Consider the following 27,980-nt stretch of genomic DNA (forward strand, 5'->3'; position numbering starts at 1 on the left):
ATCAGATCTCAGTCACGCAGCGCTGCTGTCTGTCGCTCTCAGTGTCTCTCTGTGAATGAACAGAATCACGCGTGTTTTCTGTGGGAATCTCGCCTCAGTCGCTGCTGTCTGTTTCACTGCAGGTGAGTACAGAGATCTGCTCTTCTGTCGGTCCGGCGTGTTTCTGTCACGCGTGCTTCTGATGCAGAATAAATCAGAATGATCTTTGATCTGGATTCAGCAGCGCGCGGAGCGCAGAACCAGATTAAGATACAGATTGATTCAAATGTATCGGATTCAGTCGCGCGCATCTGGTTTATGATGCTGATTTCAGATTCATTCATTCATGAACGTGGATTTGACGCCATATGGACTCGCCCTGTAGCGCTGGATTTATGATGGTCTAATATGTTTCATCGACTGTACAAATACTGAACGACGCGACGCTCGTATCGGTGATTGACATTTATTTTTGTAGCGCGTAAATAGATTCGAACTTGTTTCTGTCAGGAATAAAAATGACATTGCGAGTTTATATTTCACAATTCTGACTTTTTCCGTGGCGGAAACAAGCTTCCACAGAAACTGGATTGTGTGATCTGTTAATAAATTTAATGGTAATCAAAGTTTCTGCTTCAAAATATTTGCTAGTTATTGTTATAACTGTTAAAAACCATAATAATAAATGACTGGATCTTCTTCATCCAAGATTCAGATGTCATTTTGTTTGTTTGTTTTCTGATTATATCACTTACTGTAGTAGAAACTGTAAAACTTCGGTGAAACTGTGGTCACCATGGGAAATTCATTCTTGAAGAGTTCTGTGGAGCTGATGGAAAAAATCCCCATGTTTACTTCAGTTTAGCTCCTTTAAATCTACTTGGTTCGGTTCACCAGTGGATTCATATGGAATGTGAAGCTGCTGAACCAATCAGAACGCATCACCTGCTGCTGGTTTATTACACCTCTGTCAGTTTCGCACATTAACACAATGTTCTGAACTGCTGATTAGCGTTCAGGTGTCTTTGACACTCCAGAAGAGTTTGAAGCTCTCGGAGCGTCTCCCTTCCCCCTGCTCAACATCTGAAGGCAAAAACATTCATTGTTCACGAGTGTTTTCAGCTGCTGCAGGAACAAAGAGCTTCTCCTTCTCCTGTTGTGTCTTGGGTTTTGACTTGTCAAACTTGTTGCCAGCGAGTCTAACGGCGCGACTCGACCCACATTCCCCTCGCCACTCGACCTGCCCTGAGCAAACACTGAGAAACACTTCAACCTGCGGCCACAGTTTGTCAGGCTTCACGTGGTCATAAACGTCATCAGGCTTCTGGTAGTTGAGGATAAAGAGCTGCTTCTGGATCATCTGGAGAATAAATATGGTTTATGGGTGATATATGGAATATTATTCGATCTGCTTTTTATTTAGACATTTAGTTTCCTATAAGCAACGTCATTAGACTAGTATTTTCTTCTCTCACTTTTTGCAGTGTTTTATAGCATCTCTGATTTAGAGTTGGAGTTGGTCAGATCAATTCATTTCCGTGAGTTCAAAATGTATTTTTACTGGATATTATTAACCACTTGTAATTTATTCGACGACAATGGCTGTTTGGTTGAAAAGCATTTCATAAATATTTTCAAAGCATTTCCCTGCTTTAAAGGGATAGTTCACCCAAAATTGAGAATTATCCCATGATTTAAGCAATCCTAGGTGTATATGACTGTCTTCTTTCAGATGAACACAATCAGAGATATATTAAAAACATCCTGTCTCTTGCAAGCTTTATAATGGGAGTGAATGGGGGCTGAGATTTTGAAGCCCAAAAAAGCGCATCCATCCATCATAAAAATAATCCATACGACTCCAGAGGGTTAATAAAGACCATTTTAAGTTTTAAATATGGATATTTTTCTTTCAAAAAGCCATTGCTTCACTTTAGAAGCCCTTTATTAACCCCCCATGGATTATTTTTATGATGGATGGATGCACTTTTTTGGGCTTCAAAATCTCAGCCTCCATTCACTCCCATTATAAAGCTTGCAAGAGACTGGATATTTTTTAATATGTCTCCGATTGTGTTCATCTGAAGATAGTCATATACACCTAGGATGGTTTGAAGGTGAGTAATTTCCATTTTTGGGTGAACTATTCCTTTAATTCACCCTTTTAAGTCATTTCAGAGTAAAGATTAGATTGCATTCATGAAGACTCTAGCTGTCTGATTGTTCATGCAACTCTTTAAAGTTGCACAACAAATTTAACATGCAAATATTTAATCGCTGTAACACATTTGGCTTCAGATGGTGTCTGCTTTTAATTACCCATGTGACTCATTTTTAGACTCTTAATTAAGAAATCAGCTCATCACTTTTCTTAAAAACAAAGAAGAGCAGCAGGTGCTGGAGTCCGAGAGCGAGTTTCTAAACCACAAGCGCGTCTTCTTTGCACGATGACTCAGTTCGATACAGGAATCTATTCGCAGCAGCAGTTGCTGTAGGTATTTAAAGGCACGGGTGGTTAACACAGGAAATAACGTGACCTGTTTCAAATAACACTGCATTCGTGAACCTGAGCAGCTGATTACACGCCCGCTCAGAGCTGTTTCCGGTTCGGTGTGGCCTGTTTGGTTGGGTGAGAAAGTTCAGCCTCAGGTAATGATTCACTTTCCTTTGGAAAAAATGGAGAATGTCACCATAAAGATGATTTTTTGAACATCACGTCACTCTTTCCATGACTTGAAGAGCACCTATTATGCTTTTTTTCCATGTTCATCTTTCATCATTCCCAAAGTTCTTCTCTATATCAGTGTTTCTGAACTCCATCTTGAGTTTTCTTCACAATATTCCTCATTTAAATAATTCATGCGCAGAATAAAGGGGCGGGGCCTGGTTGAGTTGGTTAGTAGTGTGTTGAAACTGGCGGTTATGGTAAGGGGCGGGTCATTTGTCAAACACCAATCAAAACACACTGCTTCAGCTGACCAATCAGAGCACGGAGCATTACTGACAGACTGGGAAGAGAGGAGCTGCAACAATTGAGAATATGAGGAAAATAATCAACATTCAATCTAGTAGAGCACAAAAACACACTCAAGAGCGTAATATGGCCTGAAAGGTTTTCACCAGGAGAGTGAACACAAATCTGGCCGTGTGAGTTTTCGCACCACCGCTCGTGTCTGGCGGGCGAGGAGACGCTCTAGACGTTGTTGTGGTGTGAAAGCTCACCGTGGTGCGAGTCTCCCCTGCACATTCCACACATTCCGACCTGTTAGAGATCGTTCCGGCGGCGATGGCCTTCTAGAACGTGAGAACGCATTCCAAAGCTGAACGTTCAGGGTCAAACGGAGAGAACAGAAGAGCCTCTAATTTTGGCGGCCTGGGAAAGTGGCGTTAGAGATGGATGGGGTCAACAATCTACTGACCTTCAATCAATTGCTGTTGAGTCAGTAGCTCTGTGTGGTAGCAAAACAAAGATTATTTGCATTTAAAGACTAATATATAGCCATTTCAGAGTAAATAGACAACATTTGATATGTATAAAATCTGTACAACTTTGAAATATATTGGTCCAGCCCTGCTTATGGGTGCGCTGAAGTCATTTCTCCTCATGTTTGAACAGAATTAGTTCGATTAGTTTGATGATTCAGGCTGTGGTTGAGTTTCGTGTGATGCGTGAGGTCTTTCCAAAGGAAAGCTTTCTGTAAAGGGAGGGACGTGGAACAGGAGGAGCGGATTTGCACCTTTTGTTTTTCACTAGCAAGCGTGAAGTACTTTCATCTGATTATTTAGGCCAAAGTCTCTTACACAAGTGCATTTCCCCTCAGAAACATACTTGAAATGTACAAAGGTTTTTGCAAAGCTTTAAAGGAAAACATTCTGAGTTTTTTAGTGGCGGAAATAATTCTAGAACCTTCATTTTTTTTTACCCCAAATTAATTTTTTTTTTTTCATTTTAAGTTTCCAAGACTCTTGGAATTTTAATTCTTGTATTTTAATCATTAAAAGCATTTAAAAATAATAATTAATAATAATAATAATAATAATAAAACAATTTAATAATTAATTCAAATGTCAACAACAAGGGCTATATATATATATATATATATATATATATATATATATATATATATATATATATATATACACATATATATATATATATATATATATATATATATATATATATATATATATATATACACATATATATATACACACATATATACACACATATATACACACACATATATATATATATATATATATATATATATATATATATATATATATATATATATATATATATATATATATATATATATATATATATTAGTTCTGTTTTGGTTTTTATGGGTTTTATTTTTTATGATTTATTATGTATATTCTAATCGACAAAAACTGTGGTAATCAAATTAATTAATAAAACATATTAATAAAAAATATAATCTTTTAAAATATAATCAAATTCAAATATAACAATTCCTTTGCAACAAAAGCACTGCACAACAGAGGGTTACTGTATAAATAATAATAATAAATGATTTAAAAATTCTTTGATTGGGTGATATTCCTTACAATAATAATGTTTTAATAAGTTTTATTATTTTTCTTAGTAGTAGTTGAAAACTTTATTTTACTACTAATATTTCTGTCATAATTTCTCCAAGTTAAACTGAACTTTTATTTTGGCATTTAGTAATGAAGTTTCTGTTTGTTTGATGATTGTTTTAATAGCCAAAAGCATATTCTCTAAACATATCAACCAGCTTTCCTTCAAAATCATCTGAACTTTTATCTTGTGTTTTTTTCAGGTTTAGATGCTGTTGATCTCCTGACCTGCTCTGTACCGCAGACTATGATTAACCGCCGCCGACCCGTCTCGGCTGGTTCCGCCCGGCAGTAGAGTCCGATCAGACGGGACGTCGAGGTCTGCGTTAAAATGTCTGCGTGTGGCGAGTTTGCAGAGCACGTGTGGAAACCAGGCTCCTGTAAGAACTGCTTCCATCCTCGCAGCGCCCACGGACAGACTGGCACAGCGGGCAGCGCCTGCGTCCGAACGAGTCTGATCGGGGAAGATGAGGATGGGGTGACGTCTCCCTCTCCATATAGCAAACCCACTATCGCTGTTAGACCCACCATGATGAACACGGACATCACAATGGAGGTCAAGACGGACATCAACATGAATACAGAACAGGTGAGTTCAGCGATGAAAATATAAGTGGATGAACTCTTAAACTCATATCATGGTGAAACAGTGGGTTCAGAGGTGCGGGGCTTAATAAACATTCTCCACTACATGGGTGGAGACTGGAATGTCTTTGTAAACGCAAGATAACAGTCTGCCATGCAGTTGTATATATGCTTTACAGGAAGGCATTGATATGGACACATTCAGACTGTTTAAACAAAGATAATTAGATCACCGCCAAGGGCATTGGTTCATTTCTATGACTAACTACAAAGCAAACACAGTTAGTCTCATAAAGGCGTCTGTAGAGTCGAATAAGGTGACTGATTGGTTATTTGTGCTTGGGTGAATTTACATTTAAATGTATTTATAATAAGCCATTTTTAGATGGTTATATGTAACTCAGACAGTAGAGCTACATAAAAACACAAAAGTCATGGGTTTGATTCAAAGGTAAAGCAGGAACTGATGAAGCATGTACCTTGAAAGCATTTGGGAAATGCGTAAATGTAAATGTGTTTGAATTCTTCCCAAACATATTATTGTTTCTGTGTCTCAGGACAACCAGAAGACCTCTGCTGGACTAAAGAAAGCTCTGGATTTGGCTCCTCTGTACATCGATAGCAATGGATGTAATAGATCTCTAAGAGAAACCAATATACAAAACGGGAAGATGTTCTCCCAGAACGTTTGTTCGCCCACTGGATTATCCAAAGACTGCATGATTATTAACAGTGTATTTGTGAGCCAAGAAGATGGCTGCGTTTCCCAAAGTCTGAAAGAGAACGGCAACGGTGGCCCCTATAGACAGATGACCAAAGCGGTCAAGAGCACTTACACCAATGGTGATTCATGTCTTCACAACGTGACTCAACGAACCAATGGAAACGGTGATCGAGTTACGAGTCCTCTAAGAGTGTCCGTAGAGGAAAGACAAGCCAGAACCGCACCAGGGAATGTGGTTAATGGAACGACCAATGGGACGCCAAGTACTTCACCATCTCCAATGACTCCAGACTCCTTCCATGAAAGCCTATCGGACTCGTGCTCCAATCGGAGCAGCACGGATTCGTTACTGGGTCTCCGGAGTCCTCAGAAATCTACGAGCGCTCCACCAAACGGGCTTGAGGAAAGCGAGCCGATCTATGCCGAGAGCACTAAGAGGAAAAGACGAACTCCATGTGATGGGAAGTCTCTCCAATCCTCCGAGTCTGAAACAGAGGTCAATGCAAGCGACAATCAAAGAGCAACCATCACAGTCATGGCCGCCCGTACTGAAGAAAATAACCGGACGTTTTACTTGAGCAGCCCGGATTCTGCTGTGAGCACTCAGTGGACCCACTTCAGCCCAACTGTCCCCAAAGACTCATCAAGCCTGGCGTTTACTTGGCCAAATTCTCCTGATGCAACCCAAGCAATCCCTAACTCTTCCACCCAACCCAAACCTCAATCTAGTCCCCCGGTTCCACCTAAGATTAACTCCCGTCCGCCCAGACTTGGAACCTCCAGCCTCTCCTTAGCACCGTTACCCGAGCTAAGCTTCAACGTAGTTCTTCCTCCAAAAGACACGACTTCCGTTCCCTCCCAAAGGGACTCCAGTGTCGTCACTGTCCCGGAGCGGAAACACAGTAATCTGGAGGGCTGTATTGATGAGGTGGAAGAGGAGGCTGAGTCTGAGGGGACGGCCCAGAAATCAGGCTCTTGTACTCGGCCGGGCGACTCCATCAATAGTCCCGCTGTTCGGGGGTTTGCTTCCAGAGAATGGAAGAGCGAGAGCAGTGCGACACCAGGCACTGCCAACAAAAGCACCAGTCAGACGCAGGCTGGCGTCCCAGAGGAGGACAGCAAAGCCACCGAGAGCATCAACACCAGTCGAGATCCTGTGCCGCCTCCGCCACCTCCCAAAAAACACCACCGGTGAGAATTACCTCCTTATTTTGTGCTGCTTGCCATGTACCCAGATATTAACCAATTGATTGTATTAGATACTTATCCTTTAATGAAGCCAGACTAGTCTTAGTGTTTGTGCCATTGGAATTATACATCCAAAATTGGCCTCTCAAGTTGCATTTTTGACTGGGAAATTCTGAGATAATTTTGATACCCTAGTTTCTGAGTTGGGTGAACTTGAGTCTGTTTCCCCACAAAATCTACATTGCTTTCTCTTGCAGTATACATGTATGTATGTAAATGACCATTTGATGCATATTGTATGTATTTTACACACATCTATTTGACAAAAGCTGACTATTTAGAATGCAGGTAATATTGATATGGTTGTCAACTAATGAGATGCTGCATTTTTTTCAAAATCCACTGGATATTGATTAAACATCTTCAACTTTAATAAGATTTCCCAAAGAAATAGGCAAGAATGAACCTTATTCCTATTATTTCTGACAGCAAAAACACTTGAACATGACAAACTCATCAGTACGACTTCAGAAAATGGAATTAGGGAATTTCCAATAGCACATGACGGGAGCATGAGTACAGAGAACTAAATGTTTTTGTTTGTCGTTCCATGTCTTATTTGCCTAAAACTCTTAGTATTGTCAGTGTGAGTTCTGTGTTTGTCACTGATCAGTCTGATTTCTTATTGTGATGGATTCATTGTGAAATAGTGTTTTTGGTTTGTTTTCTTGTATTAGCCCATAATCGATCCGTGATTGCTTGAGCTCACAGCTGATTTACTGACATGAAGTGTTAATTTTGGTGATTTATTCCTCTCTGAATACAGATAATTGTCATGTCTCGTGAGTTTCAGGCTGGTGCTGGTCTCTCGGTTCTACTCATTGTTTGTTTGGCATTCATCAGATTTATTCATGCCGCTCTGAATACAGCTCCTGTTCATCAACACATTTGATTCATTTGTAACGATGCTTAACATTAAGTGTGATTTGAGTTTTCTGTTAATAGAGTGCTTGTCTCATTGACACGCCAGTGCTGAATGTGCACTCTAAAAAAATGCTGGGTTAAAAACAACCCAAGTTTGGTTGAAAATGGGCAAACCCAGTGATTGGGTTGTTTTAACACAGCGATTGGGTTGTTTTAACCCAGAGATTGGGTTGTTTTAACCCAGAGATTGGTGATTGGGTTGTTTTAACCCAGAGACTGGGTTGTTTTAACCCAGAGACTGGTGATTGGGTTGTTTTAACCCAGAGATTGGTGATTGGGTTGTTTTATACCAGCAGTTGGGTTGTTTTAACCCAGAGATTGGCGATTGGGATGTTTTATCCCAGCGATTAGGATGTTTTAACCCATAGATTGGGTTGTTTTTACCCAGAGATTGGTGATTGAATTGTTTTAGCCCAGAGATCGGGTTGTTTTAACCCAGAGATTGGGATGTTTTAACCCATAGATTGGGTTGTTTTAACCCAGAGATTGGTGATTGGGTTGTTTTAGCCCAGAGATCGGGTTGTTTTAACCCAGAGATTGGGTTGTTTTAACCCAGAGATTGGTGATTGGGTTGTTTTTACCCAGAGATTGGGTTGTTTTAACCCAGAGATTGGTGATTGAATTGTTTTAGCCCAGAGATTGGGATGTTTTTACCCATAGATTGGGTTGTTTTTACTGAGAGATTGGTGATTGGGTTGTTTTAACCCAGAGATTGGTGATTGGGTTGTTTTAGCCCAGCGATTGGGATGTTTTAACCCATAGATTGGGTTGTTTTTACCCAGATATTGGCGATTGTTTTTACCCAGATATTGGCGATTGGGATGTTTTAACCCATAGATTGGGTTGTTTTAACCCAGAGATTGTGATTGGGTTGTTTTATCCCAGCAATTGGGTTGTTTTAACCCAGAGATTGGCAATTGGGATGTTTTATCCCAGTGATTGGGTTGTTTTAACCCAGAGATTGGGTTGTTTTATCCCAGAGATTGGGTTGTTTTATCCCAGAGATTGGGTTGTTTTATCCCAGAGATTGGGTTGTTTTTACCCAGAGACTGGGTGGTTTTAACCCTGCGATTGGCGATAGGGTTTTTTTTTTACGCAGAGACTGGTGATTGTGTTGTTTTAACCCAGTGATTGGGTTGATTTAACCCAGAGATTGGGTTGTTTTAACCCAGAGATTGGGTTGTTTTATCCCAGAGATTGGGTTGTTTTATCCCAGAGATTGGGTTGTTTTATGACAGAGATTGGGTTGTTTTTACCCAGAGACTGGGTGGTTTTAACCCTGCGATTGGCGATAGGGTTTTTTTTTACGCAGAGACTGGTGATTGTGTTGTTTTAACCCAGTGATTGGGTTGTTTTACCCAGCGATTGGGTTGTTTTAACCCAGAGATTGGGTTGTTTTTTTGACAGAGATTGGGTTGTTTTTACCCAGAGACTGGGTGGTTTTAACCCTGCGATTGGGTTGTTTTTAACCCAGTGATTGGGTTGTTTTAACTCAGAGTTTGGCGATTTGGGTTAAATGTTTGCCCACCCTGCTGGGTAGTTTTATTTAACTCAACTATTGTTTAAAAATTACTGTATTGTTGCTTAAAATGAACCCAAAATATGTTGAAAAGTAACATTTAGTAATATGTTTAGTAAATGAACACTTATTAATGCGTTTAATGATTATTATTGTTTCCTCTAGTAATTATGTGTCTGATTTTTAATTTCCAACATATTTTGGGTTCATTTCAAGCCAGACATATAGTCAATTTTAAACAATAGTTCACATAAAAAGTCTGGGGAAACATTTAACCCAATCGCTGGGTTTGTCCATTTTCAAGCCATCTTGTGTTGTTTTTAACCCAGCATTTCTTAGAGTGTGTGTTTGTTTGCGACTGGCCCTTATTTCAGGCTGAACTTGATCCGGTCGTGGTCCCGCTCTGTCCTGTAATATACGTGTTAACCACATCACCTTTAGAGAAGCGCTTGCTAGATCACATCTCTGCCATCAGAGCTATTTTCACTAGCGTGTGGTTTATTTCTTCTCATGTTTGACTGACTCACAGGCACATTTCAGGCTGAGAGTGCGTCACTTCGCTCCGTGTCAAAATAAACCCTGCTGAGATCGGCATGTTTTCAGGTTAAATACATCTGTGGATTCCCGTGTAGCCGTGGACACAGAGTCCACAAAGATCCCGTACCCATGGTGACGATATCCGAGCATCCGGCCGTATTCGGACCCGAGCCTGTCTGTCGCGACACGCCGTGTTTTTACCATCAACAGCCAGCGTGAATTCAAGCGCTGTGTTTCTAAACAAGTGCTTTGTGAGATAACACGGAGTCAGCAGTTTCTGAGCGCCGTGGAGCTGTTGGGACATGTCAGATATACAGAACCATGGTATGGATGACTGAAAGTTGCAGAGTTTCCCACCATGAAAATCAGCAACCTAAAATGAGTCATTTTTATATTTAAATATTTAATTTATCTGTGATGGGAAGAGCCCCTATTATTGTTATTAACATCAGTATAGTGTAGTGTGATGTCGGAGCGAGCAGAGACTCGTCTCACAGCTCAAGCTCTTCAGAGTCAAACTTCAGTGTTTCCAAAACAAACCTCAGGTGTGCTGCAGATCCACAATGACCTGAAGATCCACCTGAGATCTTATGATAATAGTTGATTATGATAATCAACTCCATTAGGGAAACCTGCTTAAAATAAACCTTTTTTTTTTTTTTTTTTTGGGAACAGAGTGTGTAAATGGGTGAAGTTATGATCTCTTCTGATGAATCATTTATGGAGCAGATGGTTCTCAAATCTGCTTCTCCAGCAGGACGAGCAGGAGCTGGAGTGGGTTCAGATGTTGAAGTGTCACTGCAGACGGTGAGCAGCAGGTGTTTGTGATGTTTGGAGCTCGTCGGGTCGGTTCTGCGGTTTTTCGGCCGGACCCGTCGTTCCTCTGAGCGTCACTCGAGCTGAAGACGGTTTTAGAGTCGAGCAGATGACCGGCGCCGCGAGGGTTTGTTTCCACGCCTCGGGACGCGTTCTGTTCTGTTCGGATGTCATATTAGATCAGGATATCTTCATTTTCACACACACTCGAGCAGAAGCAGCGATTCACGCTGAGAGCTGATGCTGAGGTAGGTGTGTTTCATTCGGGTCCTGTAGCAGTGGTTCTGTGGGTCATGTGTCAGCAGGTTTAGACGCTGGTCTCCTGCTGTGTTTGTGTTTGTGTAGATTCAGCAGTTGTTGGTCAGCTGGACAATTCTCTGAAGATCAGGTGATCACGGGATCCGCAGGTGTGGATGAATGTGTTTCTGTGCAGCGATGCTTTCGGCCGCTGCTCTCTGACCGCCAGTTCTCAGACGGATTTTTGCCACGTCGCTATGCAGTTGCTAGGGTGTTCTGGTGGTTGTTTACTGTTTTAAGTGTGTGTGTGTGTGTGTGTGTGTGTGTGTGTGTGTGTGTGTGTGTGCTTTTGAACACACACATGCACACAAATACACAAACATGCATGCACACAAATACACTCACAAATACGCATGCAACTGCGCACAACACGCACAAACTCACTCACAAACACACACACACAAATGCACAAACATGCACGCTCACATACAAACAAATACACACAAATATACGCACACATACACGCACACAAACTGACACAAAAACTTGCACACACACGCACACACAAATGCACAAACATATACGAACATGCACGCACACACACAAGCTCACACTCACAAACATACACACAAACACACACACAGTCACACTCATAAACGCACACTCAAAAACATACACACACAAATGCACACACACAAACGCACACAATCACACACACAAATGCGCACACACACGCACACACAAATGCACAAACATATACGAACATGCACGCACACACACAAGCTCACACTCACAAACATACACACAAACACACACAAATGCACACACACAAACGCACACAATCACACACACAAATGCGCACACACAAACGCACACTCAAAAACATACACACACAAATGCACACACACAAACGCACACAATCACACACACAAATGTGCACACACAAATGCACAAACATGCACGCACACACACAAGCTCACACTCACAAACATACACACAAACGCATACACAAAAACATACACACACAAATGCACACACACAAACGCACACAAATTGCCTCAAATCATGCACACAAAAACTTGCCCACAAACACACACACACAAATGCACACAAGCTCACATATAAACGCACACTCGCAAACACACACTCACAAACATACACGCACACATGTAAACAAACACAAACATACACACACACACACACACAAATGTAAACACAAACTCACACTCACAAACATACACACACACGCAAACACACAAACGACACACAAACGCACACACAAACATGCATGCACACACACACACACACACTCTCTCTCTCTCTCTCTCTCTCTCTCTCACTCACACACACTCACACACACACACACACACACACACACACACACACACACACACACACACACACACACACCTTCATGTCCTCTGACAGATGAAGTTGTGTGTCTGTTGTGAGAGATAGAGAAGCTTCAGTGCCTGAAACTCTGTGGTTTAGAGGCTCAAGTGCACTTCCTTCATTTGTGCCCTTCACTTCAGTATATCTGTGTAAATGTGTGTGTGTGTGCGTGTGCGCGTGTGTGTGTGTATGCGTGTGTAAGTGTGTAAGTGTGTGTGTGTGTGTGTGTGTGTGTGTGTGTGCGCGTGTGCGCGTGTGTAAGTGTGTGTGTGTGTGTGTGTGTGTGTGTATGCGTGTGTAAACAGTACAGAGGAAGCAGCAGCAGTCGGACAGTAAATCGCTGCTCCGTCAGAACATCAGACGGTCTGACAGGAACACTGATCCCAGGTCAGTTTGAGCGTGGAGATCAAGGACGATCCGCATGAGTGTCTGTTTTCACTGGGACGGATGTGGGGGTCGATGATTTGATCCACTCTTCTGTGTGATGGACGTGAGTCGCTCAGTTTGTGTGTGATCTGATTGGTCGAAGAGAAATTACGCCACAACTTCTGGATTCTCATCTCCATTTGAGAGTCGAACCCGTGAACGTGGTGTTGCGAGCACTGCCAGATGATCATATTCTTGTGCTTCATTTGTTTGTCTGATGAAGATCTAATCCATCGAAATGTTCCTTCTTTTCAAATTCTTTTTGGTGCTTTAATTCACTTTCCCGCTCTGTTTTGAGGTTCATGCACCTGTTTACAGTCGAGCGATTCATCACATTTTACTTTCGATAATGATTTGGCTTGCAACATTTCATATAATTTTTAATAATAGTTGTGCCACTTTCTGTTTTACAGTGATGCTCTCATTTTGTCTCTTCTTGATTTATACAATGAATAAATAGTTTTCAGTAGGTTCAGTTATTTTTTTTCATATTTTAATCCATTTTATTTATTTTTATATGCTTTATTTGTCTGTGTGTGTGTGTGTGTGTATATATATAAAAAGTTAAAGAAAAAAAGTTCAATAAATGCATGATGTTTCCGAAGTCAGTGAGTGTTATATAATAATCTAAATATTGACTAAAATCTTGATTATGATTTTTGCCATAATCTAGCATGATTTTTGGATGTTCACACTCATTTTTTTCACTCGTTTGTCTGAGATATTTTAAGAGAGACTGAGACAGTCGACAGATAATGAGTCATTACTTCACTTGTTTTCCTCGTAACCACAAACTTAGATTTCCTCCGAATCGTGAACCGCTCAATGCTTATATGACTTTAAACCAGTGCCCTGTGTGTGTGTGTGTGTGTGTGTGTGTGTGTGTGTGTGTGTGTGTGTGTGTGTGTGCTGTAAGTGTTGGACAAACTGAGATGTGAGCATGTCATGTTGTTTCTCTCTCTGCAGGGTCTGTAACCGTTTGAGTGGCAGTAATATGGATCTGGAGCGTGTGGGTCAGCAGGGGTCAGTGGAGAATCTGAGCCAGTCGCTGCGAGGACTGAACTGCTGCACCACCGCGTCCACAGACAGTCTGCAGGCGCTCTCTGACGCCGGTGAGTACCCCACACACACACACACACACACACACACACACACACCTGAGTTAGGATGGAGCTCTCTGTGTAGACAGATGTTGACAATGAGCAGAACTAAAGTGTAAAAACAGAATCTGCTGTTGTGAATGAAACTTCCTTTACTGAAAATCAGCCATGATGAAAGGGGAAACGCAGCTTCGGTCCTTCCTACTGATCCTATCGCTGTAGATATGAACTTGTTCCCAAAATGCACTGGGGTGCAGAGATAATGAAGGGATGAAGAGAGGAAATCAGGGTTTGTGTTTATCACTGGGCGTCTTTCTGACGGTTTTCCCCCATGAAGCCACTAATCTTCCTCTCCAGCCCTTCATTAGTGCGTTTCTCTCCAGGGAGCGTCAGTCAAACCACAGAGAAAGAGATGGAGAGAGAGAGAGATGGAGAGAGAGAGAGATGGAGAGAGAGAGAGAGAGAGAGAGATGGAGAGAAAGAGAGAGACCTCCTGAACGAACTGACGCAGATGCTGAGATATTCTGTCTCTTTAAAATATAATTAAAGTAATATAAAATATATTTAATAATTGATAGTTCTCTGTAGGTCAGTTGAGATCAGGACATCCCATAATCCTCTCTGAATTATTCATGTATGATCCATCCGTCGTTACAGGCCGTGGTTCAGTCAGGCGTCATGTGATCTGTCTCTGCTCTTATGGGTCACAGAGCTTTTTTTAATCAGTTTAACACCTCGAGGCGTTTCCCGTTAAACAGTAACCAAACACACACACACACACACAGTTGAGTGTGTTTTGAGTTTTGTGTGTGTGTGTGTGTGTGTGTGTGTTGTCCGAGTGTGTGTCTGTTGAGAGTGTGTGTGTTGAGTGTGTGCGTGCGTGTGCGTGCAGTGTGTGTTGAGTGTGTGCACGAGTGTGTGTGTTGAGTGTGCGTGCGAGTGTGTGTTGAGTGTGTTGAGTGTGCGCGCAATTGTGTGTTGAGAGTGTGATGATTGTGCGCCTGAGTGTGTGTTGAGTGTGCGTGCGAGTGTGTGTTGAGTGTGTTGAGTGTGCGTGCGAGTGTGTGTTGAGTGTGTCGAGTGTGTGTGCGAGTGTGTGTTGAGTGTGTCGAGTGTGTGTGCGAGTGTGTGTTGAGTGTGCGCGCGATTGTGTGTTGAGAGTGTGTGTTGATTGTGTGCATGAGTGTGTGTTGAGTGTGTGTGCGAGTGTGTGTTGAGAGTGTGTTGATTGTGCGCCTGAGTGTGTGTTGAGTGTGCGTGCGAGTGTGTGTTGAGTGTGTGTACGAGTGTGTGTTGAGAGTGTGTGTTGAATGTGCGTGCGAGAGTGTGTGTTGAGAGTGTGTGTGTTGATTGTGCGCCTGAGTGTGTGTTGAGTGTGCATGCGAGTGTGTGTTGAGAGTGTGTGTGTTGATTGTGCGCCTGAGTGTGTGTTGAGTGTGTGTGCGAGTGTGTGTTGAGTGTGTGTGCGAGTGTGTTGAGAGTGTGTGTGTTGATTGTGCGCCTGAGTGTGTGTTGAGTGTGTGTGCGAGTGTGTGTTGAGTGTGTGTTGAGTGTGTGTGCGAGTGTGTGTTGAGAGTGTGTGTGTTGATTGTGCGCCTGAGTGTGTGTTGAGTGTGCATGCGAGTGTGTGTTGAGTGTGTGTGCGAGTGTGTGTTGAGTGTGTGTGCGAGTGTGTGTTGAGAGTGTGTGTGTTGATTGTGCGCCTGAGTGTGTGTTGAGTGTGTGCGAGTGTGTGTTGAGAGTGTGTGTTGAATGTGCGTGCGAGTGTGTGTTGAGAGTGTGTGTGTTGATTGTGCGCCTGAGTGTGTGTTGAGTGTGTGTGCGAGTGTGTGTGCGAGTGTGTGAGAGTGTGTGTGTTGATTGTGCGCCTGAGTGTGTGTTGAGTGTGTGTGCGAGTGTGTGTTGAATGTGCGTGCGAGTGTGTGTTGAGTGTGTGTGCGAGTGTGTGTTGAATGTGCGTGCGAGTGTGTGTTGAAAGTGTGTGTGTTGATTGTGCGCCTGAGTATGTGTTGAGTGTGCGTGTGAGTGTGTGTTGAATGTGCGTGAGAGTGTGTGTGTTGATTGTGCGCCTGAGTGTGTGTTGAGTGTGCATGCGAGTGTGTGTTGAGTGTGTGTGCGAGTGTGTGTTGAGAGTGTGTGTGTTGATTGTGCGCCTGAGTGTGTGTTGAGTGTGTGTGCGAGTGTGTGTTGAGAGTGTGTGTTGAATGTGCATGCGAGTGTGTGTGCGAGTGTGTGTGTTGATTGTGCGCCTGAGTGTGTGTTGAGTGTGCGTGCGAGTGTGTGTTGAGAGTGTGTGTTGAATGTGCATGCGAGTGTGTGTGCGAGTGTGTGTGTTGATTGTGCGCCTGAGTGTGTGTTGAGTGTGCGTGCGAGTGTGTGTTGAGAGTGTGTGTTGAATGTGCATGCGAGTGTGTGTGCGAGTGTGTGTGTTGATTGTGCGCCTGAGTGTGTGTTGAGTGTGCGTGCGAGTGTGTGTTGAGAGTGTGTGTTGAATGTGCATGCGAGTGTGTGTGCGAGTGTGTGTGTTGATTGTGCGCCTGAGTGTGTGTTGAGTGTGCGTGCGAGTGTGTGTTGAGAGTGTGTGTTGAGAGTGTGTGTTGAGAGTGCGCCTGAGTGTGTGTTGAGTGTGCATGCGAGTGTGTGTTGAGAGTGTGTGCGAGTGTGTGTTGAGAGTGTGTGTTGAGAGTGTGTTGAGAGTGTGTTGAGAGTGTGTGTTGAGTGTGTGTTGAGAGTGTGTGTTGAGAGTGTGCGTGTGAGTGTGTGTTGAATGTGCGTGAGAGTGTGTGTGTTGATTGTGCGCCTGAGTGTGTGTTGAGTGTGCATGCGAGTGTGTGTTGAGTGTGTGTGCGAGTGTGTGTTGAGAGTGTGTGTGTTGATTGTGCGCCTGAGTGTGTGTTGAGTGTGTGTGCGAGTGTGTGTTGAGAGTGTGTGTTGAATGTGCATGCGAGTGTGTGTGCGAGTGTGTGTGTTGATTGTGCGCCTGAGTGTGTGTTGAGTGTGCGTGCGAGTGTGTGTTGAGAGTGTGTGTTGAATGTGCATGCGAGTGTGTGTGCGAGTGTGTGTGTTGATTGTGCGCCTGAGTGTGTGTTGAGTGTGCGTGCGAGTGTGTGTTGAGAGTGTGTGTTGAGAGTGTGTGTTGAGAGTGCGCCTGAGTGTGTGTTGAGTGTGCATGCGAGTGTGTGTTGAGTGTGTGCGAGTGTGTGTTGAGAGTGTGTGTTGAGAGTGTGTGAGAGTGTGCGTGTGAGTGTGTGTTGTGTGCGTGAGAGTGTGTGTGTTGATTGTGCGCCTGAGTGTGTGTTGAGTGTGCATGCGAGTGTGTGTTGAGTGTGTGTGCGAGTGTGTGTTGAGTGTGTGTGTTGAGTGTGCGCCTGAGTGTGTGTTGAGTGTGTGTGCGAGTGTGTGTTGAGAGTGTGTGTTGAATGTGCATGCGAGTGTGTGTGCGAGTGTGTGTGTTGATTGTGCGCCTGAGTGTGTGTTGAGTGTGCGTGCGAGTGTGTGTTGAGAGTGTGTGTTGAGTGTGTGTTGAGAGTGTGTGTGAGAGTGCGCCTGAGTGTGTGTTGAGTGTGTGTGCGAGTGTGTGTTGAGAGTGTGTTGAATGTGCGTGCGAGTGTGTGTTGAGAGTGTGTGCGAGTGTGTGTTGAGAGTGTGTGTTGAATGTGCGTGCGAGTGTGTGTTGAGAGTGTGTGTTGAGAGTGTGTGTTGAGTGTGTGTTGAGAGTGTGTTGAGTGTGTGTTGAGAGTGTGTGTGAGAGTGTGTGTTGAGAGTGTGTGTTGAGAGTGTGTGTTGATTGTGCGCCTGAGTGTGTGTTGAGTGTGCGTGCGAGTGTGTGTTGAGAGTGTGTGCGAGTGTGTGTTGAGAGTGTGTGTTGAATGTGCGTGCGAGTGTGTGTGCGAGTGTGTGTGTTGATTGTGCGCCTGAGTGTGTGTTGAGTGTGCGTGCGAGTGTGTGTTGAATGTGCGTGCGAGTGTGTGTGCGAGTGTGTGTGTTGATTGTGCGCCTGAGTGTGTGTTGAGTGTGCGTGCGAGTGTGTGTGCGAGTGTGTGTGTTGATTGTGCGCCTGAGTGTGTGTTGAGTGTGCGTGCGAGTGTGTGTTGAGAGTGTGTGTGTTGAGAGTGTGTGTTGAGAGTGTGTGTTGAGAGTGCGCCTGAGTGTGTGTGCGAGTGTGTGTTGAGAGTGTGTGTTGAATGTGCGTGCGAGTGTGTGTTGAGAGTGTGTGCGAGTGTGTGTTGAGAGTGTGTGTTGATGTGCGTGCGAGTGTGTGTTGAGAGTGTGTGTTGAGAGTGTGTGTTGAGAGTGTGTGTTGAGAGTGTGTGTTGATTGTGCGCCTGAGTGTGTGTTGAGTGTGCATGCGAGTGTGTGTTGAGTGTGCGTGCGAGTGTGTGTTGAGAGTGTGTGTTGAGAGTGTGTGTGAGAGTGTGTGTTGAGAGTGCGCCTGAGTGTGTGTTGAGTGTGTGTGCGAGTGTGTGTTGAGAGTGTGTGTTGAATGTGCGTGCGCTGAGTGTGTGTTGAGTGTGCGTGCGAGTGTGTGTTGAGAGTGTGTGTTGAATGTGCATGCGAGTGTGTGTGCGAGTGTGTGTGTTGATTGTGCGCCTGAGTGTGTGTTGAGTGTGCGTGCGAGTGTGTGTTGAGAGTGTGTGTTGAGAGTGTGTGTTGAGAGTGCGCCTGAGTGTGTGTTGAGTGTGCATGCGAGTGTGTGTTGAGAGTGTGTGCGAGTGTGTGTTGAGAGTGTGTGTTGAGAGTGTGTGTTGAGTGTGTGTTGAGAGTGTGTGTTGAGAGTGTGTGTTGAGAGTGTGTGTTGAGAGTGTGTGTTGAGAGTGTGCGTGTGAGTGTGTGTTGAATGTGCGTGAGAGTGTGTGTGTTGATTGTGCGCCTGAGTGTGTGTTGAGTGTGCATGCGAGTGTGTGTTGAGTGTGTGTGCGAGTGTGTGTTGAGAGTGTGTGTGTTGATTGTGCGCCTGAGTGTGTGTTGAGTGTGTGTGCGAGTGTGTGTTGAGAGTGTGTGTTGAATGTGCATGCGAGTGTGTGTGCGAGTGTGTGTGTTGATTGTGCGCCTGAGTGTGTGTTGAGTGTGCGTGCGAGTGTGTGTTGAGAGTGTGTGTTGAATGTGCATGCGAGTGTGTGTGCGAGTGTGTGTGTTGATTGTGCGCCTGAGTGTGTGTTGAGTGTGCGTGCGAGTGTGTGTTGAGAGTGTGTGTTGAGAGTGTGTGTTGAGAGTGCGTGTTGAGAGTGTGTGTTGAGTGTGCATGCGAGTGTGTGTTGAGAGTGTGTGCGAGTGTGTGTTGAGAGTGTGTGTTGAGAGTGTGTGTTGAGAGTGTGCGTGTGAGTGTGTGTTGAATGTGCGTGAGAGTGTGTGTGTTGATTGTGCGCCTGAGTGTGTGTTGAGTGTGCATGCGAGTGTGTGTTGAGTGTGTGTGCGAGTGTGTGTTGAGAGTGTGTGTGTTGATTGTGCGCCTGAGTGTGTGTTGAGTGTGTGTGCGAGTGTGTGTTGAGAGTGTGTGTTGAATGTGCATGCGAGTGTGTGTGCGAGTGTGTGTGTTGATTGTGCGCCTGAGTGTGTGTTGAGTGTGCGTGCGAGTGTGTGTTGAGAGTGTGTGTTGAGAGTGTGTGTTGAGAGTGTGTGTTGAGAGTGCGCCTGAGTGTGTGTTGAGTGTGTGTGCGAGTGTGTGTTGAGAGTGTGTGTTGAATGTGCGTGCGAGTGTGTGTTGAGAGTGTGTGCGAGTGTGTGTTGAGAGTGTGTGTTGAATGTGCGTGCGAGTGTGTGTTGAGAGTGTGTGTTGAGTGTGTGTTGAGAGTGTGTGTTGAGAGTGTGTGTTGAGAGTGTGTGTTGATTGTGCGCCTGAGTGTGTGTTGAGTGTGCATGCGAGTGTGTGTTGAGAGTGTGTGCGAGTGTGTGTTGAGAGTGTGTGTTGAATGTGCGTGCGAGTGTGTGTGCGAGTGTGTGTGTTGATTGTGCGCCTGAGTGTGTGTTGAGTGTGCGTGCGAGTGTGTGTTGAATGTGCGTGCGAGTGTGTGTGCGAGTGTGTGTGTTGATTGTGCGCCTGAGTGTGTGTTGAGTGTGCGTGCGAGTGTGTGTGCGAGTGTGTGTGTTGATTGTGCGCCTGAGTGTGTGTTGAGTGTGCGTGCGAGTGTGTGTTGAGAGTGTGTGTGTTGAGAGTGTGTGTTGAGAGTGTGTGTTGAGTGCGCCTGAGTGTGTGTTGAGTGTGTGCGAGTGTGTGTTGAGAGTGTGTGTTGAATGTGCGTGCGAGTGTGTGTTGAGAGTGTGTGCGAGTGTGTGTTGAGAGTGTGTGTTGAATGTGCGTGCGAGTGTGTGTTGAGTGTGTGTTGAGAGTGTGTGTTGAGAGTGTGTGTTGAGTGTGCGTTGAGTGTGTGTGTTGATTGTGCGCCTGAGTGTGTGTTGAGTGTGCATGCGAGTGTGTGTTGAGTGTGCGTGCGAGTGTGTGTTGAGAGTGTGTGTTGAGAGTGTGTGTTGAGAGTGTGTGTTGAGAGTGCGCCTGAGTGTGTGTTGAGTGTGTGTGCGAGTGTGTGTTGAGAGTGTGTGTTGAATGTGCGTGCGAGTGTGTGTTGAGAGTGTGTGCGAGTGTGTGTTGAGAGTGTGTGTTGAATGTGCGTGCGAGTGTGTGTTGAGAGTGTGTGTTGAGAGTGTGTGTTGAGAGTGTGTGTTGAGAGTGTGTGTTGAGAGTGTGTGTTGAGAGTGTGTGTTGAGAGTGTGTGTTGATTGTGCGCCTGAGTGTGTGTTGAGTGTGCATGCGAGTGTGTGTTGAGAGTGTGTGCGAGTGTGTGTTGAGAGTGTGTGTTGAATGTGCGTGCGAGTGTGTGTGCGAGTGTGTGTGTTGATTGTGCGCCTGAGTGTGTGTTGAGTGTGTGCGAGTGTGTGTTGAGTGTGCGTGCGAGTGTGTGTTGAGAGTGTGTGTTGAGAGTGTGTGTTGAGAGTGTGTGTTGAGTGTGTGTGCGAGTGTGTGTTGAGAGTGTGTGTTGAATGTGCGTGCGAGTGTGTGTTGAGAGTGTGTGTTGAGAGTGTGTGTTGAGAGTGTGTGTTGAGAGTGTGTGTTGAGAGTGTGTGTTGAGAGTGTGTGTTGATTGTGCGCCTGAGTGTGTGTTGAGTGTGCATGCGAGTGTGTGTTGAGAGTGTGTGCGAGTGTGTGTTGAGAGTGTGTGTTGAATGTGCGTGCGAGTGTGTGTGCGAGTGTGTGTGTTGATTGTGCGCCTGAGTGTGTGTTGAGTGTGCATGCGAGTGTGTGTTGAGTGTGCGTGCGAGTGTGTGTTGAGAGTGTGTGTTGAGAGTGTGTGTTGAGAGTGTGTGTTGAGAGTGTGTGTTGAGAGTGCGCCTGAGTGTGTGTTGAGTGTGTGTGCGAGTGTGTGTTGAGAGTGTGTGTTGAATGTGCGTGCGAGTGTGTTGAGAGTGTGTGTTGAGAGTGTGTGTGAGAGTGTGTGTTGAGAGTGTGTGTTGAGAGTGTGTGTTGAGAGTGCGCCTGAGTGTGTGTTGAGTGTGCATGCGAGTGTGTGTTGAGAGTGTGTGCGAGTGTGTGTTGAGAGTGTGTGTTGAATGTGCGTGCGAGTGTGTGTGCGAGTGTGTGTGTTGATTGTGCGCCTGAGTGTGTGTTGAGTGTGCATGCGAGTGTGTGTTGAGTGTGCGTGCGAGTGTGTGTTGAGAGTGTGTGTTGAGAGTGTGTGTTGAGAGTGTGTGTTGAGAGTGCGCCTGAGTGTGTGTTGAGTGTGTGTGCGAGTGTGTGTTGAGAGTGTGTGTTGAATGTGCGTGCGAGTGTGTGTTGAGAGTGTGTGCGAGTGTGTGTTGAGAGTGTGTGTTGAATGTGCGTGCGAGTGTGTGTTGAGAGTGTGTGTTGAGAGTGTGTGTTGAGAGTGTGTGTTGAGAGTGTGTGTTGAGAGTGTGTGTTGATTGTGCGCCTGAGTGTGTGTTGAGTGTGCATGCGAGTGTGTGTTGAGAGTGTGTGCGAGTGTGTGTTGAGAGTGTGTGTTGAATGTGCGTGCGAGTGTGTGTGCGAGTGTGTGTGTTGATTGTGCGCCTGAGTGTGTGTTGAGTGTGCGTGCGAGTGTGTGTTGAATGTGCGTGCGAGTGTGTGTTGAAAGTGTGTGTGTTGATTGTGCGCCTGAGTGTGTGTTGAATGTGCGTGCGAGTGTGTGTTGAGAGTGTGTGTGTTGAGTGTGCGCATGAGTGTGTGTTGAGTGTGCGTGCGAGTGTGTGTTGAGAGTGTGTGTTGAGAGTGTGTGTTGATTGTGCGCCTGAGTGTGTGTTGAGTGTGTGTGCGAGTGTGTGTTGAGAGTGTGTGTTGAGAGTGTGTGTTGATTGTGCGCCTGAGTGTGTGTTGAGTGTGTGTTGAGTGTGCGTGCGAGTGTGTGTTGAGAGTGTGTGTTGAGAGTGTGTGTGTTGAATGTGCGTGCGAGTGTGTGTTGAGAGTGTGTGTTGATTGTGCGTGCGAGTGTGCGTGCGAGTGTGTGTTGAGAGTGTGTGTTGAGAGTGTGTGTTGATTGTGCGCCTGAGTGTGTGTTGAGAGTGTGTGTTGAGAGTGTGTGTTGAGAGTGTGTGTTGAGAGTGTGTGTTGAGAGTGTGTGTTGATTGTGCGCATGAGTGTGTGTTGAGTGTGTATTAGAATGTGTAACAGCATTGAAACTACAAGACAGAAACAGAAATGAGGAAGAAAGTTTAATTTTTATTCTCTTCTGACTGTCTGACATGAATCATAAAGAAATGAATTATGTGCTCTTATTCACACACACACACACATACACACACATACACACACATATATATATATATATATATATATATATATATATATATATAAGATAATATAAGAAAAGGGGCGGGAGCAGCAGCTCATTTGTATTTAAAGGGACACACACAAAAACGGCATGTTTTTGCTCACACCCAAATAGGGGCAAATTTGACAAGCTATAATAAATGATCTGTGGGGGATTTTGAGCTGAAACTTCACAGACACATTCTGGAGACACCAGAGACTGATATTACATCTTGTGAATTATAGGTCCACTTTAAAATAATGTATTAATATCTTTCTCTTTCTCTCTCTTTCTGATCATGTGACCTAGACTCCACCCTCCGCTCCTGCCCCTCCCCATTTCCCAGCAGCCCGTTTGGCTCCGCCCCAGCGTCGCCGCAGCCTGACGGGTTTCCCAGCAACAGTCTCGCGCATCAGCTGCAGCCGCCTCCGTTGCCACAGAAGAAGCTGGTAAACCGCGCCATCTCGGCTCCCGTTGAGTCGGGCGTCAAACCGCTCACCCGCAGCCGCCCGCGCCTCCCCTTCAGCGGGTCGGAAACCAACATCAGCAACCCCGCCACCGCACCTCCGTCCAGCCCCGTGGACCCGCGTACGCTCTTCTCCTCCAGCGAGTCCCTCGAGCGCCCGCGGACTCTGGGGAACATCACGTCCAGCTCGTCTCCGCAGCTCAACACGCTTCCGGCTGCCGGCTCCACGCTGCAGCTGCACGCACTGCTGAGTAACATGGACAGCCGCGAGGGCATCTACTCCAAGCTGGGCGGCCTGTACGCGGAGTCCCTGCGGCGTCTGGCGCTGAAGTGTGAGGAGCATTTCACCCGCAGCCAGAGGAACACACTGAGATTCGACGAGAGCAACTGGTCACTCTTCAAACTGACCTGCAACAAGCCCAGCTGTCTGTCTGGAGACGCCGTGTATTATTCCGCCTCCTGCGCGTCAGATACCCGCAACACGTACGCTGTGAAGGTGAGCGAGTCGACACTATATGCAGACCAGTGATAAATATCTTTTAATGTTTTTGAAAGAAGTTCAAAATTTAGTTCTCTCCTGGATCAGACTCAAATCCCAAAATATAAAAGTGATTTTTGAGAGTGGAATGGATGGTCAGTGGTAGGTTATCCCATAACCCGGGTCCGGCTATCAAAAAGGCACAATCACCTTTTCGCTTCAGTCGGGACTCCAATACCTGAAGCACAATTTTAAATTCTTTACAGGCTGGTGAAGAATAACAAGATCTGAGAGATATGAGGGTGCTAGACCGTTTAACTGCTTTAAATATTATTAGTAGGGCCTTGAAATTAACCGTATACCTGACTGGTAGCCTCTGAAGGCATGCTAAAATCAGAGTAATTCTGTCCCTCTTTTTCTTTCCAGTCAGTCAGCTGGAGTGGGTTCATCAATGACTAGGAGACACCTAGATATACGACATTGCAGTAGTCCAGTCTGGATGATATGAATGCAATCTTTAACTAGCTTAGCAACTAGATGAGTAGATTTTGACAATGAACTATGATGTTGGCTTGACAAAGCCTCGTCTGAAAGTTTGAAATAACTTTGAAAAGCTTGAAGTTTCAAGAAATTACTCTAAGAAGTCAATAAAATGTTATTAACATGTTCTTATACATTGCTAACATGTTTTGAATAAGTTGTTAGCATATTTTAACACATTAACGTTTCTTAGCATGATATTAGCATGTTGCAGACATGAATTTACACATTGCTAACATGTTGTTAGCATGTTTCTAGCATGATTTAGCACACATTGCTAACATGTTTTAGCATGTTAGCATTTCTACCATGATTTAACATTGTTAGCATGATTTCGCATGTTGCAGGCATGAATTAACACATTCATAACAGTTTAGCATGTTTTTAACATTTCTAACATGATTTAATACATTGTTAACATGTTTTAACGTTGCTAGCATTTTTTTAACATGTTTCTAGCATGATTTAAGACATTGTTAACATGTTTTAGCACATTGTTAACATTTTTTATCATGTTACTATCATGTTTCTAACATGATTTAGCACATTCCTAACATGATTTAGCATGTTGTTAACTTTTTAACATGTTGCTAGCACGATTTACCATTTTGCTTGCATGATTTAATACGTTGCTAGCATGATTTTACATGTTGCTTGCATGTTTCTAGCATGATTTAACACATTGCTAACATATTTTAATGTTTCTAACGTTTCTAACATGATTTAAAAATTTCTTACATTTTAGCATTTGTTGCTATCATGATTTAGTATGTTGTTAACATGTTTCTACCATGATTTAACACTGTTAACATGATTTAGCACGTTGCTATGTTTCTAGCATGATTTAGCACATTCCTAACATGTTTTAGCATGTTGTTGCCATTTCTAACATGTTTTAATACATTGTTAACGTTTTAACACATTGCTAGCATGTTTTATCACATTGCTAGCATGATTTAGCACATTGCTAACATGTTTTAGAATGTTGCTAGCATGATTTAACAAGTTGTTAGCATGATTTAGTAAGGTGTTAACATGTTTCTTGCATGATTAGAACATTGTTAGCATGTTTTTGCAATTGTTGCTAGCATTATTTAAAAAGGTGCTAGCATGTTTTAAAATTTTTGCTAGCTTGATTTAGTATGGTACTATGTTGCTATCATGAATTAGCATGTTGTTTGCATTTTTTAAAATTTTGTTAGCATGATTTAGCATGTTATTTAACATGATTTAACACATTGCTAACATGTTTTATTATGTTTCTAACATGATTTAACAATTGCTTATGTTTTAGCATGTTGCTTTCATGATTTAGCATGTTGTTAGCATGCTTCTAGCATGATTTAGCACATTGATATGGTGGATGTAGGTTAAATACTCAGCAAGAGTTCATGTGTGAAAGTTTTGACGCCCTCAATGACAGTCTATGGATTTTCCGTAGTTTTGAGCACGTGGTTATGAAAACTGTAAGTCCGACCAATTAGAAAAGATACGACGGTCTGAGTAGAGTTTGGTGCTCACAGCTAGAACAGTTTGGGCCGCAATAATTTTAGAAATTTGGTCTCAGAAGAAGAAGCTTAAATAGTAGATCAGTATATTGGCTGTCAAGCCAACATAATTAACCTTAAATAAACTTGTAAACAAATATATAACTAACTTTTGTGTTTGCATTCGAACGCAAAGTTTCTCGAGAGAACGCAAATACATTCAAATATATTTTTTCCTTCACCACGTCCCTTTAGGGTCTCCGTAATATTGACTAAATATGATAGAAATTAGAAGAGGGACACAGGACTAAGTAAGTAATAAATAGCTGATGCAACCCACAATCATAAATGACTCGCTTCGGTCTCGGCGAGCGCAAGAACTCATGTCAGCGTCTCTGACAGTCTCACATTCATCAAGGTCGTGTTTCCACCGTCAGACAGACGCATCAGAGAAACTCACCAGCGCTTCCCTGCAGGGTGTGAGCCGTGGTTCACACCGGCTGACCTTTAACCTCAGAGAGAGAACTGCAGAATGAGTGATCCTGTTAGTGCAGTTTGCCAACTAGTACTTATAGTGATGTTGATCACAGCAAGTCGTTTATTGAGCTGATCAAATAAGTGCAGCGTTGGTGAGCTCTTTCAAAAACATTAAAAATCTTACGAATTAATATTTGAACATCATAACAGGAGTTTTCCTCTGTGATTGCAGATCTGTAAAGGCCAGACGTCCGACAGCAAGCAGGCGCATCTGTACGGCCTGTCGGTGCAGCAGAGCGTCCCGCCTCACTTCAGCCTGCAGCAGGACTGCGGTCACTTCATCGCATGCGTGCCGCAGAGCATGTTACCCAGCGAGGAGCGAGCGCCGGGGCCGTCCGAGCAGGAGCGTGTGGTGGTGATCACTCGCGAGGTTCCTCACCAGACCGTGGCGGATTTCGTGCGGGAGTGGGAGTCGTTCCACCGCGCGCAGCCGGAGGTTTACGAGCGGCGCGTTTGCTTCCTGCTGCTGCAGCTGTGCACGGGACTGGAGCATCTCAAAGCGCACGGGGTCACGCACCGCGACGTGTGCATGGAGAACCTGCTGCTGGTGCAGCACCGCCGCTCGCCATCCGCAGACGGGACGCGCCCCGACCCGCAGCAGCAGAGCCTCCCGCGCCTCCTCATCAGCAGCTTCGGCAAATCCAAACGCCGCAACGCGGACGAGGTCGCGGTTTGCGGCGACCCGCGCTTCAAGCGAGATCACGCCCGTCTGGCGCCTGAAATCGTCTCCGCCTGCGCAGTATCGGAAATTCGACGAGTTTCAAACCGGCATTCTGATCTACGAGCTCCTGCATCGCCGCAACCCGTTCGAGGCGACGCCGGCCCTGCGGACGCAGCAGTACAGATGCGAGGACCTTCCGGCCATCCCTAGCGTGTCGATCTACTCGTCCGGCCTGCAGAGGCTCGCGCACCTTCTGCTGGAGCCCGACCCCGGCCGACGCGTCCACATCCAGGACGCCAAACGCATCCTGCAGGCGCTGCTGTGGGGACCGCGGCGGGACCTGCTGGAGCAGCCGTGGGTCTGCGGGAGCACGCGAAGAGCCGGTCCGCCACGGCACGAGGGGCTGCTGAACTGGCTGGACGTGAAGCGAGCGCTGCTGATGATGAAGTTCGCCGAGCGCTCACTGGAGCCCGAGCGAAACGCCGAGCTGGAGGACTGGCTGTGCTGTCAGTATTTCTCCACCGCAAACCCCAAATCACTGTGTCAAAGCGCGGAGCTCCTGTACAACCTGCCGTTCACACACTGAACCGTGACTCCCTTGAACTGGTTTTGCTCATGAAAGCGTCTCGTGTGCATGCGGCATGAGATCAGATGTGTCTAAACACTGTGTGTCCTTCACTGGAATCAAACACCAGCACTGACGGACGGACGTTTGCGCTTTAACATTCCACCCTTTCATTTAATCTTTTCTGATGTGTTTCTAATGGAATAACAAGAAATGATATTCTACATAAACAAAGACTTTAAGATTCTCTATTGTGACATTTTCACGAAAATTAAAAAGCTAATGTGAAATATATATATATATATATGTGTGTGCTGTCAAATCGATTAACTGTGATTAATTGCATTTAACTTAAATGTTAATATTATATGCAAATATAATATATACACAATGTAAAC

At 44.6% G+C, this 27,980-nt stretch overlaps 1 protein-coding gene across 1 annotated transcript in view; it reads left to right on the forward strand.

Annotated features, from left to right (window-relative positions):
• LOC125252733 (inactive tyrosine-protein kinase PRAG1) overlaps positions 1 to 27,942 on the forward strand; it is a 27,992-nt gene extending 50 nt beyond the window's left edge. The window contains 7 exon segments of the mRNA XM_048166294.1: positions 1 to 122; positions 4,788 to 5,173; positions 5,727 to 7,084; positions 13,959 to 14,104; positions 23,158 to 23,810; positions 26,529 to 27,089; positions 27,091 to 27,942. The exon segment at positions 1 to 122 is cut by the window's left edge and continues 50 nt beyond it. Coding sequence (XP_048022251.1) covers positions 4,916 to 5,173; positions 5,727 to 7,084; positions 13,959 to 14,104; positions 23,158 to 23,810; positions 26,529 to 27,089; positions 27,091 to 27,603 — 3,489 coding nt within the window. The 5' untranslated portion in view covers positions 1 to 122; positions 4,788 to 4,915 and the 3' untranslated portion in view covers positions 27,604 to 27,942.
• The last annotated feature ends 38 nt before the right edge of the window (positions 27,943 to 27,980 follow it).

This window comes from Megalobrama amblycephala, linkage group LG18 (genome assembly GCF_018812025.1).
Source record: "Megalobrama amblycephala isolate DHTTF-2021 linkage group LG18, ASM1881202v1, whole genome shotgun sequence".
Lineage (NCBI taxonomy): Eukaryota > Metazoa > Chordata > Actinopteri > Cypriniformes > Xenocyprididae > Megalobrama > Megalobrama amblycephala.